Raw genomic sequence first — 14473 nt, 5'->3', positions numbered from 1 at the left:
ATTTGAATTCGTGTTGCGTTCGTCCAAACGACGTATACCTAAGCCTCTAGCTCGGAACATTTTCAAGTGATTGTGTGACACTTACTCTTATCACTGAGTGAGTTAGCTAAATTCGTATTACTTTCATCCATACAACGTACCTAAATCTATGGCTCCCGCTTTAGAAAGAAAGTTTTAGAAAATATGATTTTTGTCATCATGCAACAAGTCATGAACAACGGTTTGAACAACATAACCGTGATAGGTGGGACCTGTAAAAGGCGCACCAAACACAGTCGTTGAACGTTCCAGCCGGTCCCAGTGACCACTGAAGTAAGCTTCTCATCCACGCTGACAAAAAGGCTCATCTAACAACCTACCGAGTGCTACGAACTTCCTTCTTCCACCTCTTTCTTTGCAATTTCGACCCCTTTTATGCTTCTGCAACAATGGCGACAACTCATCTCTGTTTTCTTCTCACATTGCTGCTCGCTTCCATCTTCGTCTCCAATCACCCAGTCAGATGCGACGGTAATGCCTTCTTTCTCCCTCTAATTGATTCTTTAATCGACATTCGAGGACCTCTAGTTTACTCTCTTGAATTTAGATCTCGATTTATCATGCATTGTCATTTGAGATCTCGGTTCGTCCGTCATTGTTTAGATGCTGGGATTTTGTGTTCTTCGGGAGATTTTGTTTGATCATGAGCAGCAGCCATTTTTGTAGTTTTTCATAATTTTCGACCTCTTCTTGCTCTGGCTTAGGTGGATTCGCTCGAGATAAGCAATCTCTTACATTTGTTCTTCTAATTGCTTCTCTCTTAATAGTAATTGAGATAGGGAATCACTGGAGAGATTGTGTAAACTGAGTAATCTCATTGATTTCTCAATTTCTTCTCAGTATAAGCCTACTCATCGATATTTGCGTATAAGCCTTCAATAGAAGAACTGAAAACTGAAATATCAATGAGCTGTCTTCACATTCTCCTTGTTTGTTTGTTCTTTCATCTGTTTTAATGGAAGTGGTTTTCTGCTCTGTGTGGAGATCTCTAAGGGTTTAGATGGCTGTTTTAGGATTGGTAGCCTCGTTTATGAAATCAATTAGGACAACATGGCTGTCTACTTTCTAGGTGTAACGGCGCAAGCCCACCGCTAGCCGATATTGTCTTCTTTGAGTTGTCCCTTTCGGGCTTTTCAAGGTTTTTGAAATGTAAGAGGTTTTCACACCCTTAGGTGTTTTATTCTACTCCCTAACTGACGTGGGACCTCGCAATCCACCCCCTTTGGGGCCATTGTCCTCGTTGGCACTCGTTCCCTTCTCCAATCAATGTGGGATCCCCCAAATCTACCTCCTTTCGGGGTCCAGCATCCTTGTTGGCACACCGAGCGTCTCGTGTCCATCCCTTCAAGGCTCAGCCTCCTCGCTGCACACCGCTAGCAGATATTGTCCTCTTTGGACTTTCCCTTAAAGTTTTTAAAACACGTCTATTACGGGGAGGTTTTCACACCCTTATAAAGGGTGTTTCATTCTCCTCCCCAATCGATGTAGGATCTCACAATCCATCCCCTTCGGGCCCAGCGTCCTCGTTGGCACTCGTTCCCTTCTCCAATCGATGTGGGACCCCCCAAATCCACCCCCTTCGAGGTCAGCGTCCTTGCTGGCACACCGTCTCGTGTCCACCCCCTTTGGAGCTCAGCCTCTTCGTTGGCACATCACCCGGTGTCTAGCTTTGATACCATTTGTAACGGCTCAAGCTCACCACTAACAGATATTGTCCTCTTTGGACTTTCCCTTTCAGGCTTCCCCTCAAGATTTTTAAAACGGGTCTGTAACAGATATTGTCCTCTTTGGACTTTCCCTTTCAGGCTTCCCTTCAAGGTTTTTAAAACGCGTCTGTTAGGGAGAGGTTTCCACACCCGTATAAAGGGTGTTGCATTCTCCTCCCCCAACCGATGCGGGTTCTCCCACTAGGGGTGTTAGTTTACAACGAGCTCTAAACATATCTCATAGTGGTATTTAGTTTCACTCAAAAAGCCACGTACCAATATGTTGCAAATTATCACGAAGAATCGGTTGTACCTATTGTTCATTGTTTGGTTGCATTCTTAGATACATTTCTGGGAGTGCTCTCTCTGGAAGTGTTCAGAAAATCAGTAAGTTTGATTTTCAATCTCTTTTGTACATATTTTTTATGCCATGAAATTCCTACAGATGATGATCTTCATAGAGGCATCAATAGATATCGTGCATCCTTGAACTTGCCAGCGCTCGTCGAGAATGACAACGCGGAGTGCCTTGCTGATGAAATAGCTGAGAAATTCAAGAATCAACCTTGTACAAACACCACAGGTTCCAACACAATATCAGGCTCTGAACCTCAGTTTGCTGACTTTCCAAACTTATTAGCCAAATGCCATTTGAATGTCTCAAACACAAGAGATGGAACCATAATGCCTGCCTGTGTTCCGAACCGTGTTGCTGATCTTGTTCTCACAAACTTCACAAAATCTCAGTACTCAGGTAAACTTAACGATACCAAGTACACGGGAATCGGCATCGGTACCGAAGACGATTGGGTTGTCGTTATTCTTACCACCAGCACAGCAGAAGGAAGTTTTGCGTCAGCAGTAGCATCAAAGAACACACCTACTCTGGTTTCTCAGATTGGTTTGTTCTCTCAGTTGCTGTTCTTGATGCTGTCTTCTGTCTTACTGTTGTAGAACAAGAGAGGATTTACTTGCTTTGATCTTATTCTATACAGACTGTAATATGCTATTTTGTTTAAGAAATTTTCCTGCTCGTCTATGTGTTTATAGTTTTGTTATGTATGAAAAAGTTTTATCTTTACACGAAATTGAGGAAGTGAACGAAAGACAGAAAGAACGATCCACGACACTTTTGAAAACTAAACTCACTTTTTAAAAGTTTTGTTTCATTAAATATAGTATGAGATCAGTTTAGAAGGGAAAACTCAAAGAGGACAATATTGAAACATTGAGGGAATGCTTAGAAGGGAAAGTCCAAAGAGGACAATATAGGTGGGTTTGAGCGGTTACAAATAATATTAGAGCCAGACACCGGGCGGTGTACTAGTGAGGACGTTGAGCCTGAAGGAGAGTGGACACGGTGGTATGCCAACGAGGATGATGGACCTCGAAGGGAGGCAGATTGTGAGATCCCACATCAATTGAAAAGAGGAACAAAACGTTCTTTATAAGGGTGTTGAAACCTCTTCTTAAGAGACGCGTTTTAAAACCTCGAGAAGAAGCTCATAAAGAAAAAAAGAACAATATCTAGTAGCGATGGGCTTGGGCTGTTACATATAAAATTTTAAAAACTTTCAAAATTTTCAAAGTTGGTGACCTATAAGATACTTATAAAAGTTCATGGATCAAATCAACACAAAATTCAATTATTGCGGGTAATGTTATTGAACTTCATACCATACCATGCATGACACTGAATAAGAAATAATATACTCTGTTTTCCTTCTTACATTGCAGAAATCCAATTGGGACCTTCTTAAAATCTTTAGATATTGCTTTAGAAAAACACTTAAAACTTAAGCACCCTTTAATCTTGTATTGGTTACAAAGAGATACCTTCTAAGTGCAATCAATATGATCCAAGAGGACTTTGCAACCTTCTCCTTTATCATCAAAAGTAACGCAGAGCTCAACACAGTCTTCAGTATTTGTGCTTGTAATCCTTTGAAGAATCCTAGCAAGCCTTCTCTTTTCCAGATCGTATTAAGAGCACCCGACATGGTTTTTTTATCGTCGTGCTGTTTGTCTTCGTTCCTTTCTTCATCCGATTCTGCAGCCTGGATCACGACCTTACACCTGTATGCAAACCGATATACTTGATTTTCGAAGCATTTAAGAACAGTGTGGATTCATAACAGGATATGTCTTGATTCTTCACCTGATAGCAGGGTATGTCAAGATTGTAGCGACACATTTCGAGAGGGCGCCAAGCACGAAAGCAGAGAAGGCTGAGAGAGCTTCCGGGGACGTTTCGATACCCGATGCACGTGTCAGCTGAGTCCTGAGTAACCTTTGTTTCAGTTGATCAAACACGGTGTACTGTGATATGCATACATTGGAGCAAAGATCTCTTAGAAGTATGCAGCAGTAATTGCATTAAAAGAGTTCTATGTCAAAACCAATCTCAGGTACCTGAATTGATGGGTTTGATGTCAAAAGAAGGGATATTCCGAGACCATCAAACGCTTCACTCCAAGTACCCTCGGCGAGCGTCTTCCAAAATCCTTTGGACTTCCCGAACTCGCTTGTCTGCATACGAGACGATGCTGTATCCAAAGGCTGAAATGATAAATGGACCAAGATTTCTTGCTCAGAACACAAAAAACATAATTCACTGGAAGACCTGTGTTTAAGGAAGTTATTGGATATTGTACTTGTAACGGCCCAAGTCCACCGCTAGTAGATATGTTCTCTTTGAGCTTTCCCTCAAGGTTTTTAAAACGCATCTACTAAGGAGAGGTTTCCACACTCTTATAAGAAATGTTTTATTCCTCTCTTCAACTGATGTGGGATCTCACAATCCACCTCCCTTGGGGGCCCACTGTCCTAGCTGACACACTGTCCGGTGTCTAGCTCTGATACTATTTGTAACAGCCCAAGCTCATCGCTAGCAGATATCGTCTTTTTGGGCTTTCCCTCAAGGTTTTTAAAACGCATCTACTAGGGAGAGATTTTCACATCCTTATAAAGAATGTTTTGTTCCTCTCTCCAACCGACGCGGGATCTCACAGTACTATCTTCAAACCCACAAAAAGGGTCTCCAGTTGATGTCAATTTAGAATATAAATATCTATATAAGTAAAGAAGTGTTGTTAGTTATTAATACCTGTGTCAATACGACAGTACAAGCCCCAGCTGCTGCAGCAACGATCAGATTTGCCTTTGTTCCAATCTTTTTATTCCCACTTCTCTTCAAATACATTCTCTTTAAGAAGCTGTATCCATAGAAGTAGATGAACGATGAAATAAAGGACTGGAAGTTCTTTGTGCCAATGCCCTGATATAACGAGCCCACGTGACCAGTTGAAACAGCTTCCCATAGCACATCAGATATGTTTCTGCATAAGGCAAAAAGAGAAATCCTGCATAAACTTCTCTTTCAATCGAACCATGCCATGGCACTGACTCGTGTTTATGGCGGTCTGTTTAAGCCACAGTACAGCCTAAATCAAAATAGAAAGAGACTACAACAATTGGAACTATCTTGTCGGAAGGTTTTTGGCGACAACACCTAAAGATACCAGAAGTGAGAATGCTGACATGAGTAACGAGAAATCCTGTGAAAAACGATTGCCTAAACAGAACTATGCTCGCTTACAACATTCAATCCTTATCCCCATTTTTGGTACACCCCGTTCACTGCACGGTCACTCGCTCCTCACTCACATTCTAATGGTGAATGATGCAATTCCATTTAAGCCTACTAGAGAATGAATGTCCACCTGACCTTCATAGCAACGACTTGCATATCAAATGCATCAACCGAAGAATTTAGTACCAGCCAACTTAAACATAGATCAACTAGTTTAGGTACATATTTTAGACCAAGCAATGGAAGGTTCGAATCTCACTGTATTTGTCTCCTAGGTTGATTTTAGGTGGGTAAACTTCGTATAAATCAGTGATCGAGTTATATAAATTATCTAGGGAGCAAGCGCTCATTTAGGTGGCATGCCCAAAAAAAGTCTAATGTCACGATCGTACTCCTTCAACCATGCGGTGTCGTGATCTTGACATGCTCACGACTAAGTGTTAAGGGGGACTCAAGTCCTATTCACATTTTTTGCCCGGCTTTGTAGCTTGGTCGGACCGTCGGCGAGGTTTTCCTTCGTCAACCAAACACAACTTGGGAGGAATCCAAGTTTATTCGACTGCGTTTCCGCTAGTGCATGTATGTTCAATCGTGTGCGAAACAACAACGTCACATCTCATTGTCATCTTTGTTCCCAACAACACGATTCATACATCATGACCTCATACCTACTATGTAAATCAAGAGTCACATGCCATCTAAACCTGGAATACGCCAGAGATGTGTATTGCCCTAGAATTTTACCTTCCAAATGTCCCAATTCCATAACAACACCAGTTCATTCGAGCATTTACCAGAGCTAAGATCATTAACAGAAAAACTAAATTTCCTCACCGAATCCGACCTAATTAAAATTTTGAAAATAGAAATGGAAATGGAGAGCAACGAACCTGTACTTCCGCTGATGGCTAGACTGATTCTCCGCTTGATACTTAGTCTTGCAAGTATCTAGAGGATACAAAACGGTGGTACTCACCAGAGATCCGATGGCTCCGGATGTAGCCTCCGACAGAGACTCCAGATCAAGCCCCATCCCACCGGAAAAACGGCAAACGACGACGACTGAGGATGATCCGGTTGCAGGCAGGAATCGAATGAAAGTGACGGAAAGTGATAATATATGGCGCGGCGTCAGAGCAGCAATTGTATACGTATCTTCTTGGGAATCGGAATCGTTGATTTATGGGTCCGAAATTTCAATTCAATTTCCTGTGAATTTTGAAGAAAGTCGTCGTTAAGTTGAGAGATTAAGAACACAACATTGACTGTGAGAGTAAAGAATTAGGATGTCAGATTTCTTCGGTTCTTCCTCTTCCATGGATATTGTTCATCTTTATAGTTCATTTTATTTTAATTTCTGAATATCTTATCTTATCTTTTAATTTCTCGCCATATTTATCTCTTGACAGGGATTTATTAGTTTATTTGTAATTTAGTAATAAATTAAATTACTTTAAATTGTTATTATCCATTAATTTATGATTATTTTCATACATAATTTTACAATTGATTATGATATTTTAAAAAATTGAAAATATCAATTTTTAAAAAACTTATTTTGTCTGAAAATTTTCATATTTATTTCCACCTGGATTTTCATCTTTCAATGTAATTTTTAATTACAAAAGTATATATATATATATATATATATATATATATATATATATATATATATATATATATTGCGAAGCTGTAACAAGACTGATAGAGAAGTGTAAAGGGAGCATTGCCACTTGAAGGTGACTAATTGAGAAGTTGGTTGAAATGTTATACCAACGTGAGGCTGGATTGTAGTTATGTCGAGGGAATACCGTGATACACATGCCCAAATTGTCATCGTAAGGGAACATGACTAGTTGTTCAGTCTTCCTACTCGGGTTACATGCTAACTAATTATCAGTTTTATCGCTCTCGTTTTCTACAATATTTCTCAAACGTGACTTGAGGATTTGAGCATACGTCGATATTGTCTGCAAAGTCTTAATTTCACACGACTGACTTGTTCAGCTAGGTTACATATGTATTGAGGGGGGCGGGGGTGAGACATATAATTCTCGTCCCATGCCATGTTTAGCGGGAGAAATCTCTCTAGCTCCCTCTCCCATTCCCTATTGCACATACTTCCAAGAGATTGAAATAATTGTTGGATGATAAAAGTCTCACATCGGCTAATTTTGGGAATGATCATGGGTTTATAAGTGAGGAATACTAACTTCATTGGTATGAGGCATTTTGGGACGCCCAAAGCAAAGCCATGAGAGCTTATGCTCAAAATGGACAATATCATACCATTGTGGAGAGTCGTGTTCGTCTAACATGGTATCAGAGCCATGCCCTAAACTTAGCCGTGCCAATAGATTGACAAATTTTCGAATGTCGAACAAAGGAGTCGAAAAAAGGAGTCGAGCCTCGATTAAGGGGAGGTGTTGGATGATGAAAGTCTCACATCGGCTAATTTAGGGAATGATCATAGGTTTATAAGTGAGGATTATGCTCAAAGTGAACAATATTTTTATCATATTCCGAACATTAAATTGTACAATTTAATAATATGGCAAATAAACTTGAACATATTTTTTATTCATAAACAAAAAATTAAAAAAAACAATTTAATTATATTAATTGCAACTTTGTATATAGAAAAATAAACTTTTATGCCGATGTATTGACGTGCAATAAAGGAACCTTCGAGGGCGAAGCAAATATAAATTACAAAAACTAGAGGGGCAGATCTGCAAATAAAAAAAAACTCAAATAAAGGCATCAATTTCGTCAAATTATTTAATTTTGAAATCAGAAAGAAATTCGACCGTTGTTTTCTCCATTCAAAATCCCACTCTACCAGAGTGAGAATCGGTCTCATAGAACCCTAAACACTCATTTCCCCTAATTCCATCTCCACAGATCCCATCAACTTCTGGCGATCTGAGAATCTTCACGACGATGCAAGATTTCTTCGGATCTGTTCGTCGATCCTTGGTATTTCTAGCGCCCGACGGTGACGACGGTGGGAAGTTCGGTGGCCTTGTCGAGAGGATTGGCTCCAGCATCCGAAAATCTCGAAATGGACTGTTTTCTAAGCATTCAGTGCGGGCTTTGCCTCCGGTTGCGAAAGAAGATGCGCCTCCGATTTGGTGGCGGAAGGGAGAGTTGATTGGATGCGGTGCTTTTGGTCGAGTTTATATGGGGATGAATCTCGATTCTGGAGAGCTTATTGCAATCAAACAAGTCAGTTTTTGTAGATTTTGTTTATGAAATTCTTTATATGTAATCGATTTTGAAATTTTATTTTGATTCTTGAATTCCTCTGTGTCGGTTGCAGGTCTCAATTGCGGCTAATAGTGCTTCAAGGGAGAAAGCGCAGGTGAGAGAACGTTTCGTAATTTGAAGTTTGCTAGATGTAGATGACTTGCAGTTGAAATTAGATAGCGATTTTTCTTTACTTTCTTGGTTCGAATTGAATTCATCGAACACACTCTCACACTTTATGTTCAACATAACTATTCAGGCTCACATACGGGAGCTGGAGGAGGAAGTGAAGCTTTTGAAGAACCTTTCTCACCCCAATATTGTGGTAAGTAAAATCTACGGGTCTTTTAGTTTAGAGTTATGGTAGCCCCTTGCTTATTTTCCTTGCTGTGATTTTAGAGATATCTGGGAACTGCTAGAGAGGAATCTTCATTAAATATTCTATTGGAGTTTGTTCCTGGAGGATCAATATCATCTCTGTTAGGGAAATTTGGGTCTTTCCCTGAGTCTGTAAGTGTTGTATATTTGTACCTTTAGTCTTTGAACCTCTCTGTATTTAAATAAAGTAAACTTGATGCTGAAATTTTGCTAATGGTTATTGATTTTTTCTAAATTAGGTTATGAAAACCTACACGAAGCAGCTATTATTGGGACTTGAGTACCTTCATAAGAACGGCATTATGCATAGGGATATAAAGGTGATAGTGAAAACCCCATTTTGAGAAGGAAGAGTTTTAACTTTTAACCTTCCTTTTCTTTTTTCTTTTTTTTTTTTCAAAAAAATTTAACTGAATAATGTCTACTTGAAATAGGGTGCAAATATTCTTGTAGACAATAAGGGGTGCATTAAACTTGCAGATTTTGGTGCATCCAAGAAAGTAGTTGAGCTGGTATTGCCCATTGTTTATCTACTTTAATTAATTAAATTGATTATTAGCATTCATAACATAATAATTAGCATCTATGCAGGCAACTATAAATGGAGCCAAATCAATGAAGGGAACTCCGTATTGGATGGCTCCTGAAGTTATTCTCCAGACCGGACATAGCTTGTAAGAATCATCATCCTATGGTGAACTTTCTTATTGGCTTTCACTGTTTCATTACACGCCATTGACGTGGACATATGTTTTAATACATAGGAAGAATACTAATGTGTTGAAATCTAAACCATGCCATTGATGTGAATGGGAGAAATACAAATGTGCTGAAACTTATTCTGAAATAATGGATATGTAACAAAAGTAGCAGAAGAAAAACATGGAGTTTTCTTATTAAGAAACTAACATTTAGACTCTTGTTCTTCTTAATTTGATGTCTTAGCTCTGCTGATATATGGAGTGTGGGGTGTACTGTTATTGAAATGGCAACGGGGAAACCTCCATGGAGCCAACAGTATCAAGAGGTTAGCAATTGAATTTACTTTAATATGCATGTGCTTGCACTTTCTTCGAATATTTTATCGATTGAGTGAATTTTATTTTCAGGTTGCTGCTCTTTTCCACATAGGGAATACTAAGTCCCATCCACCCATTCCTGAGCATCTATCTGCTGAGGCGAAAGATTTTCTGTTAAAATGTCTACAAGAGTACTTTCAAAACTCTCGACCTTTTCTGTTCACTCGATTATTTCCCCCTGGAAGAGCCAATTATAGCTTCATTATCAATAAGATTGATCGAGACATTTACTCTATTCTCTGTTAAATTAAACTTTATCTAATTCAAATGTGCTCACAGGGAACCAAACTCAAGACCTACTGCATCAGACTTGCTGCAGGTATATCTGAATTATTTAAGGGTTTCTTATCAATTGGTCAAGCCTTGTGTTTATGTGTTCTAGAGAGTAGCTCTATTCTTACCCATTTTCTTTGGATATGTAGCATCCATTTGTCTCATGTGAGTATCAAGAGCCTCACGCAGCAGTCCGTGTCTCTTCTTTGGTTTGTATAATTTCTCGGCAACTTTAGTTTCTTCAATGGTTTTACCATTCCATCTTAACATCATTGATATTGCAGGAATCTGGGAAACAGATGGCTGATTCTAGGCTGAATTCTAAGGATATGTAAGGACTTCAATTGATGATTGTTAAATTTCTGAGTTTAGTTGATGATTTTTGTTGCCCACTGTTAAACAGTGGACTCTAGACTGATGGTTTTTGTTGGCCATGTGCAGAACAAAGTCTATAATCCAACGTTCAACTTGTGAGGGCTTGAAGGATATTTGTGAAATGGGTAGCTTGAGGTGCTCTTCTGTATTTTCTGGGAACTATGAGGTACGGTCCAACTGGGGATCGAGCAATTTTGAGGATGACATGTGCCAGATAGATGATAAAAATCTGTTTGCTAGTTCATCGATAAAGTACAAATCTATTATATCATCAAATGATTTGAATAAGGTAAGCATTGAATCTCTGATTATGTTATTTATTTTTTTTAATAACACCAAGAAGAATGAGCATCTTTTCATTTTTACCAGAGTTTCAATCCCATGTGTGAACCCACTGATGACTGGGCATGTAAATTGGATGAGAGCTCAGAGCTGAGAGGCAATTTAATGGAATTGTCTGGTATTCGAACTGGCCAGGAATCTACTAGCAAGGGAAATGACTTCACTTTTCCATGTGGTCAATCAACAGCTGAGGATGACGAAGAGGTTACAGACTCGAAGATTCAAGCCTTCCTGGATGAAAAGGTACTTCTATACTGGAAGATGTTTCTGGGTGATGGAATTATTGTATTCTTTATTAAGCTTGCATAATGCAGCATTATATTTCTTAAATTAGAATTAATATTTTTCCTGTGGAATCAAAATTAGGCTTTGGAATTGAAGAAGCTACAAACGCCTTTATATGAAGAGTTCCGCAGCACGGTTAATGCAGCTAATGCTTTAGGAGCAGTTGGCACTGAGAATAGCAAGAGTGTATCTAATTTTTTGAAATTGCCTCCCAAATGTGGGTCACCAAGTAAGCTGCGTGGTAAAAGACTCTCATCAATTGATGCTGGTAACTGTTCCAGCCGTCAGAGCCGTATAAAACAAGCTAGCATATTGCAAGATCGAGCTCTGCAGGAAATTCAGTCGCCTCAAATTGGGGAATGGAACAAATTGCTTCATACACAGCCAGAGTCTTGCACACCAACGTTGTAATTTAGTGGATTATATTTCTACTTTATTTGTGATAAGTAAATTTAACTGTCAATAATGGAAAACTTGCTTGCAGTTTCTCTGAGAGACAAAGGAAATGGAAAGAAGAGCTTGAGGAAGAACTTAAAAGGAAGCGAGGTTAGTTTACTTTGATGTTGTGATCTCAAGTCTAGTTTACTTTGATGTTGTCATCATTTTCTCCATCGAGTGAATTATGTGTTGGTTTATGTTAGTTATCTATCACCACTAGAAGATATATTCAAAAATTGATTAAACGATTTAAAAGTTCACAGGCTTTTGGAGAGAGGGCTAGAGTCTATCCCCTTAATACTAAAAGTTAAAACAAAATACACACCAACTTCCATTATCGGTAACTTCCCAAAATAACTACTCAACAAGTCTAATCAACATCGTAGGTGGTGAAATTGCCAACTTCCGTTCTGATTTCTAACATAGTATCAAAGTCATAAGTGTTAGAACAAAGAAGTTGTGAGCCCTCAAATGTGTAGTCAAGGGTGACTCAAGTGTCGAACAAACCCAATTATCCTCAAGTAGGATCATTTCCCATATTTATATATTTTCCTTCCTGGCGTGCATGTTAGGGCTATACGATGGGTTGATTGGAAGAGATACATGTGTCAACTCGGTAGGTTGGGTTGAGGATTATTGAGAGGAGTAGTCCCACATTGGCTAATTAAGAGGAAGATCATGGATTTATAAGGAACATTATCTCTATTGGTACGAGGCCTTATGGGAAAACCAAAAGCAAAGCCATGAGAACTTATACTCAAAGTGGACAATATCATACCATTGTAGAGGTTTGTGATTTCTAACATTGTACCAGAGCCATGCTAAGAGAATTCTCAAATGTTGAACAAAGAAGAAGTTGTAAGTCTCGAAGGTGTAGTCAAAGGTGACTCAAGTGTCGAAGAAATGATGTACTTTGCTCGAGGTCTCTAGAGAAGGAGTTAAGCCTCAACAAAGGGGAGATTGTTCGAGAGCTCTAGAGAAGGAGGCCGAGTTTTTTTCCTCTTTGATGCCCATGAGCTGGGGAGGGTTCACCCCATAACATAACGTATTTACAACTTTGGAAGCAAGGGAGATACCACTTGGAAAACAACCAAATAAAACACATAGCTTACTAAATAAAACAACCATAGCTTACTTGGAACGCAACCAAATAAAACAAATAAAACGTATTTACAATTTTGGAAGCAACGAAGATACTACTTGGAAAGCAACCAAATAAAACACATAGCTTACTAAATAAAAACGACCATAGCTTACTTTGAAAGCAACCAAATAAAACAAATAACCATAGCTTACCAAGATATTGATTCGATTTATTAGAAAAGGAACACTTACATTTGGTTATTAAATAATATGATATTCATATTAGGTTTTAGTTTGTTCTATTCATTATCTTTGCACAATTATACATTAGATTTTAGTGTTTTCTATACATAGCCTTGCATAATTACATATGGAAAGTGAGTGTAAGAATGGAAATGCCGGTGCATATTGCAGAAATGATGCGGCGCGGAACTGTAGGAGCAATTCACTAAAAGTTACCATCTTCCATGGATCAGAAACTAAAAACAACAAAAACCACGGTGAATCTCACATCCCCTGGCAGTAAAAAGTTGTGTAGCCAATGGATAACTGTTAATACTATGCAGGGATAAAATTGCCTTCTCATCATTGCAATTTGTTAGAAATGTATGTACACACACTATCATCACCAGCAAAGAAATGGTGGGTGCTCCACAAATCTTGTTCATGATCTCAGCACAGAGCCACAATGTCACAACGAAAGTCGTATGTTTACATTTCTTTCACTTGATTATTAATATTTGCATCCTCCTCCTCCTCCCCGCCACACTCGGTGTCAGTGGTTCCTATTATCTTCTATGCTATTTATGAAAATTTATTGTAAGCCTCTTCTGTCTGATCTTCTCAATGATTGACATACCACAAACAACAGCTTCCAGGTTTGAAATATTGTCATCAACTTTAGATTTTGATTCCTTAAGCAGTTCAACAAACCTGTGAATTTATATAAATTCATAAGCCACGAGTGTTCATATGATTGAGTTACCTAAAAAAGTGCACTTTATTAATATATATAGTAATTTTCCATTTTTTTTTTAGTATTTTTTTGCAATCATATTCTTAAGATTGCTCTTAGTCAAGTTTGATCTAGTTTTACCCTTATTTACGACCTTTTCTAGACAACTCTTCAATAAGTAATAGATTATGATAGAAAGATAGTCACAAACATTTTACGGTCATATATCCTTCTATGAATTTTCTTTTTTTAAATTTAGCAAGTAATTAATATCGTTGTTTTTGTTAGAACTATTAATTTGACTCTGTTTTTCACTTTCATAAAAGAGACAAAAGGAGAGAGGAAGAGGAGAGGGAAAAAAGTTTTGAAGGATATTGTGATGCAATATTGGATTTACTTGAAAAATGTAAGTAAAAAGCTTTATAAATTGCACATTCTTAGTCTCAAGTAAGCAATTATTTTCCTTTTCTTAATAATTTTTTTTTTTATTATTATTATCTAGAACCTTTCTTATTATTTTTTTTTAAATATATTTTTTTTCTTTAAGAAAATAAATCTAAATGCGTGATAAGGTTATATTATCGTGATACATGGAATGAAATATAGTTTACACTTTAGGGATAGATACTCTTTCTCAATTGCTTTTTCTTAGTGTTTGTAGCTGAGGAAAAATGTGGTT

The 14473-nt window shown here is 38.3% G+C and overlaps 3 protein-coding genes across 8 annotated transcripts; 2 read left to right on the top strand and 1 right to left on the bottom strand.

Annotated features, from left to right (window-relative positions):
• The first annotated feature begins 337 nt into the window (after nucleotides 1–337).
• On the top strand, nucleotides 338–2829 carry LOC111499170 (uncharacterized GPI-anchored protein At3g06035-like). Its single transcript, XM_023150678.1, has 2 exons — nucleotides 338–510; nucleotides 2191–2829. The coding sequence occupies exons 1-2, from the start codon at nucleotides 429–431 to the stop codon at nucleotides 2697–2699; spliced, it is 591 nt and encodes a 196-aa protein (XP_023006446.1). The 5' UTR covers nucleotides 338–428; the 3' UTR covers nucleotides 2700–2829.
• Nucleotides 2830–3377: 548 nt separating this feature from the next.
• Nucleotides 3378–6657, bottom strand: LOC111499150 (peroxisomal adenine nucleotide carrier 1-like). 2 transcript variants are annotated; one of them, XM_023150647.1, is made up of 6 exons: nucleotides 6228–6657; nucleotides 4852–5083; nucleotides 4158–4304; nucleotides 3904–4064; nucleotides 3536–3821; nucleotides 3378–3504 (listed from the first exon to the last, which is right to left on the bottom strand). In XM_023150647.1, the coding sequence occupies exons 1-5, from the start codon at nucleotides 6368–6370 to the stop codon at nucleotides 3542–3544; spliced, it is 963 nt and encodes a 320-aa protein (XP_023006415.1). In that variant the 5' UTR covers nucleotides 6371–6657; the 3' UTR covers nucleotides 3378–3504; nucleotides 3536–3541. The 2 variants fall into 2 exon arrangements, with proteins under 2 accessions (XP_023006415.1, XP_023006414.1); XM_023150646.1 differs by having other exon boundaries at nucleotides 3379–3821.
• Nucleotides 6658–8145: 1488 nt separating this feature from the next.
• On the top strand, nucleotides 8146–13812 carry LOC111499179 (mitogen-activated protein kinase kinase kinase NPK1). 5 transcript variants are annotated; one of them, XM_023150692.1, is made up of 18 exons: nucleotides 8146–8565; nucleotides 8660–8701; nucleotides 8846–8911; nucleotides 8986–9096; nucleotides 9204–9284; nucleotides 9399–9476; nucleotides 9556–9638; nucleotides 9910–9991; nucleotides 10074–10174; nucleotides 10323–10362; nucleotides 10466–10525; nucleotides 10601–10647; nucleotides 10758–10980; nucleotides 11061–11276; nucleotides 11400–11725; nucleotides 11803–11864; nucleotides 13254–13339; nucleotides 13442–13812. In XM_023150692.1, exons 1-17 carry the CDS (start codon nucleotides 8281–8283, stop codon nucleotides 13289–13291), a joined length of 1941 nt encoding a protein of 646 aa, XP_023006460.1. In that variant the 5' UTR covers nucleotides 8146–8280; the 3' UTR covers nucleotides 13292–13339; nucleotides 13442–13812. The 5 variants fall into 5 exon arrangements, with proteins under 5 accessions (XP_023006460.1, XP_023006459.1, XP_023006462.1 ...); XM_023150691.1 differs by having other exon boundaries at nucleotides 13406–13812; XM_023150694.1 differs by having other exon boundaries at nucleotides 11169–11276; nucleotides 13254–13812.
• Nucleotides 13813–14473: the final 661 nt, after the last annotated feature.

Source organism: Cucurbita maxima, unplaced genomic scaffold (genome assembly GCF_002738345.1).
Source record: "Cucurbita maxima cultivar Rimu unplaced genomic scaffold, Cmax_1.0 Cma_Scf00026, whole genome shotgun sequence".
Taxonomy (NCBI): Eukaryota; Viridiplantae; Streptophyta; class Magnoliopsida; order Cucurbitales; family Cucurbitaceae; genus Cucurbita; species Cucurbita maxima.
This window is presented reverse-complemented; position numbering and strand designations above follow the sequence as displayed.

Coding starts and splice junctions, on each gene's coding strand:
- LOC111499170 (XM_023150678.1), top strand. CDS start 429: ATGGCGACAACTCATCTCTGTTTTCTTCTCACATTGCTGCTCGCTTCC. Junction 511..2,190: donor TCACCCAGTCAGATGCGACG/GTAATGCCTTCT, acceptor AAATTCCTACAG/ATGATGATCTTCATAGAGGC.
- LOC111499150 (XM_023150647.1), bottom strand. CDS start 6,370: ATGGGGCTTGATCTGGAGTCTCTGTCGGAGGCTACATCCGGAGCCATC. Junction 5,084..6,227: donor AGCCATCAGCGGAAGTACAG/GTTCGTTGCTCT, acceptor TGCCTTATGCAG/AAACATATCTGATGTGCTAT. Junction 4,065..4,157: donor CATCAAACCCATCAATTCAG/GTACCTGAGATT, acceptor TGCATATCACAG/TACACCGTGTTTGATCAACT.
- LOC111499179 (XM_023150692.1), top strand. CDS start 8,281: ATGCAAGATTTCTTCGGATCTGTTCGTCGATCCTTGGTATTTCTAGCG. Junction 9,097..9,203: donor TTGGGTCTTTCCCTGAGTCT/GTAAGTGTTGTA, acceptor TTTCTAAATTAG/GTTATGAAAACCTACACGAA. Junction 9,992..10,073: donor GGAGCCAACAGTATCAAGAG/GTTAGCAATTGA, acceptor TTTTATTTTCAG/GTTGCTGCTCTTTTCCACAT.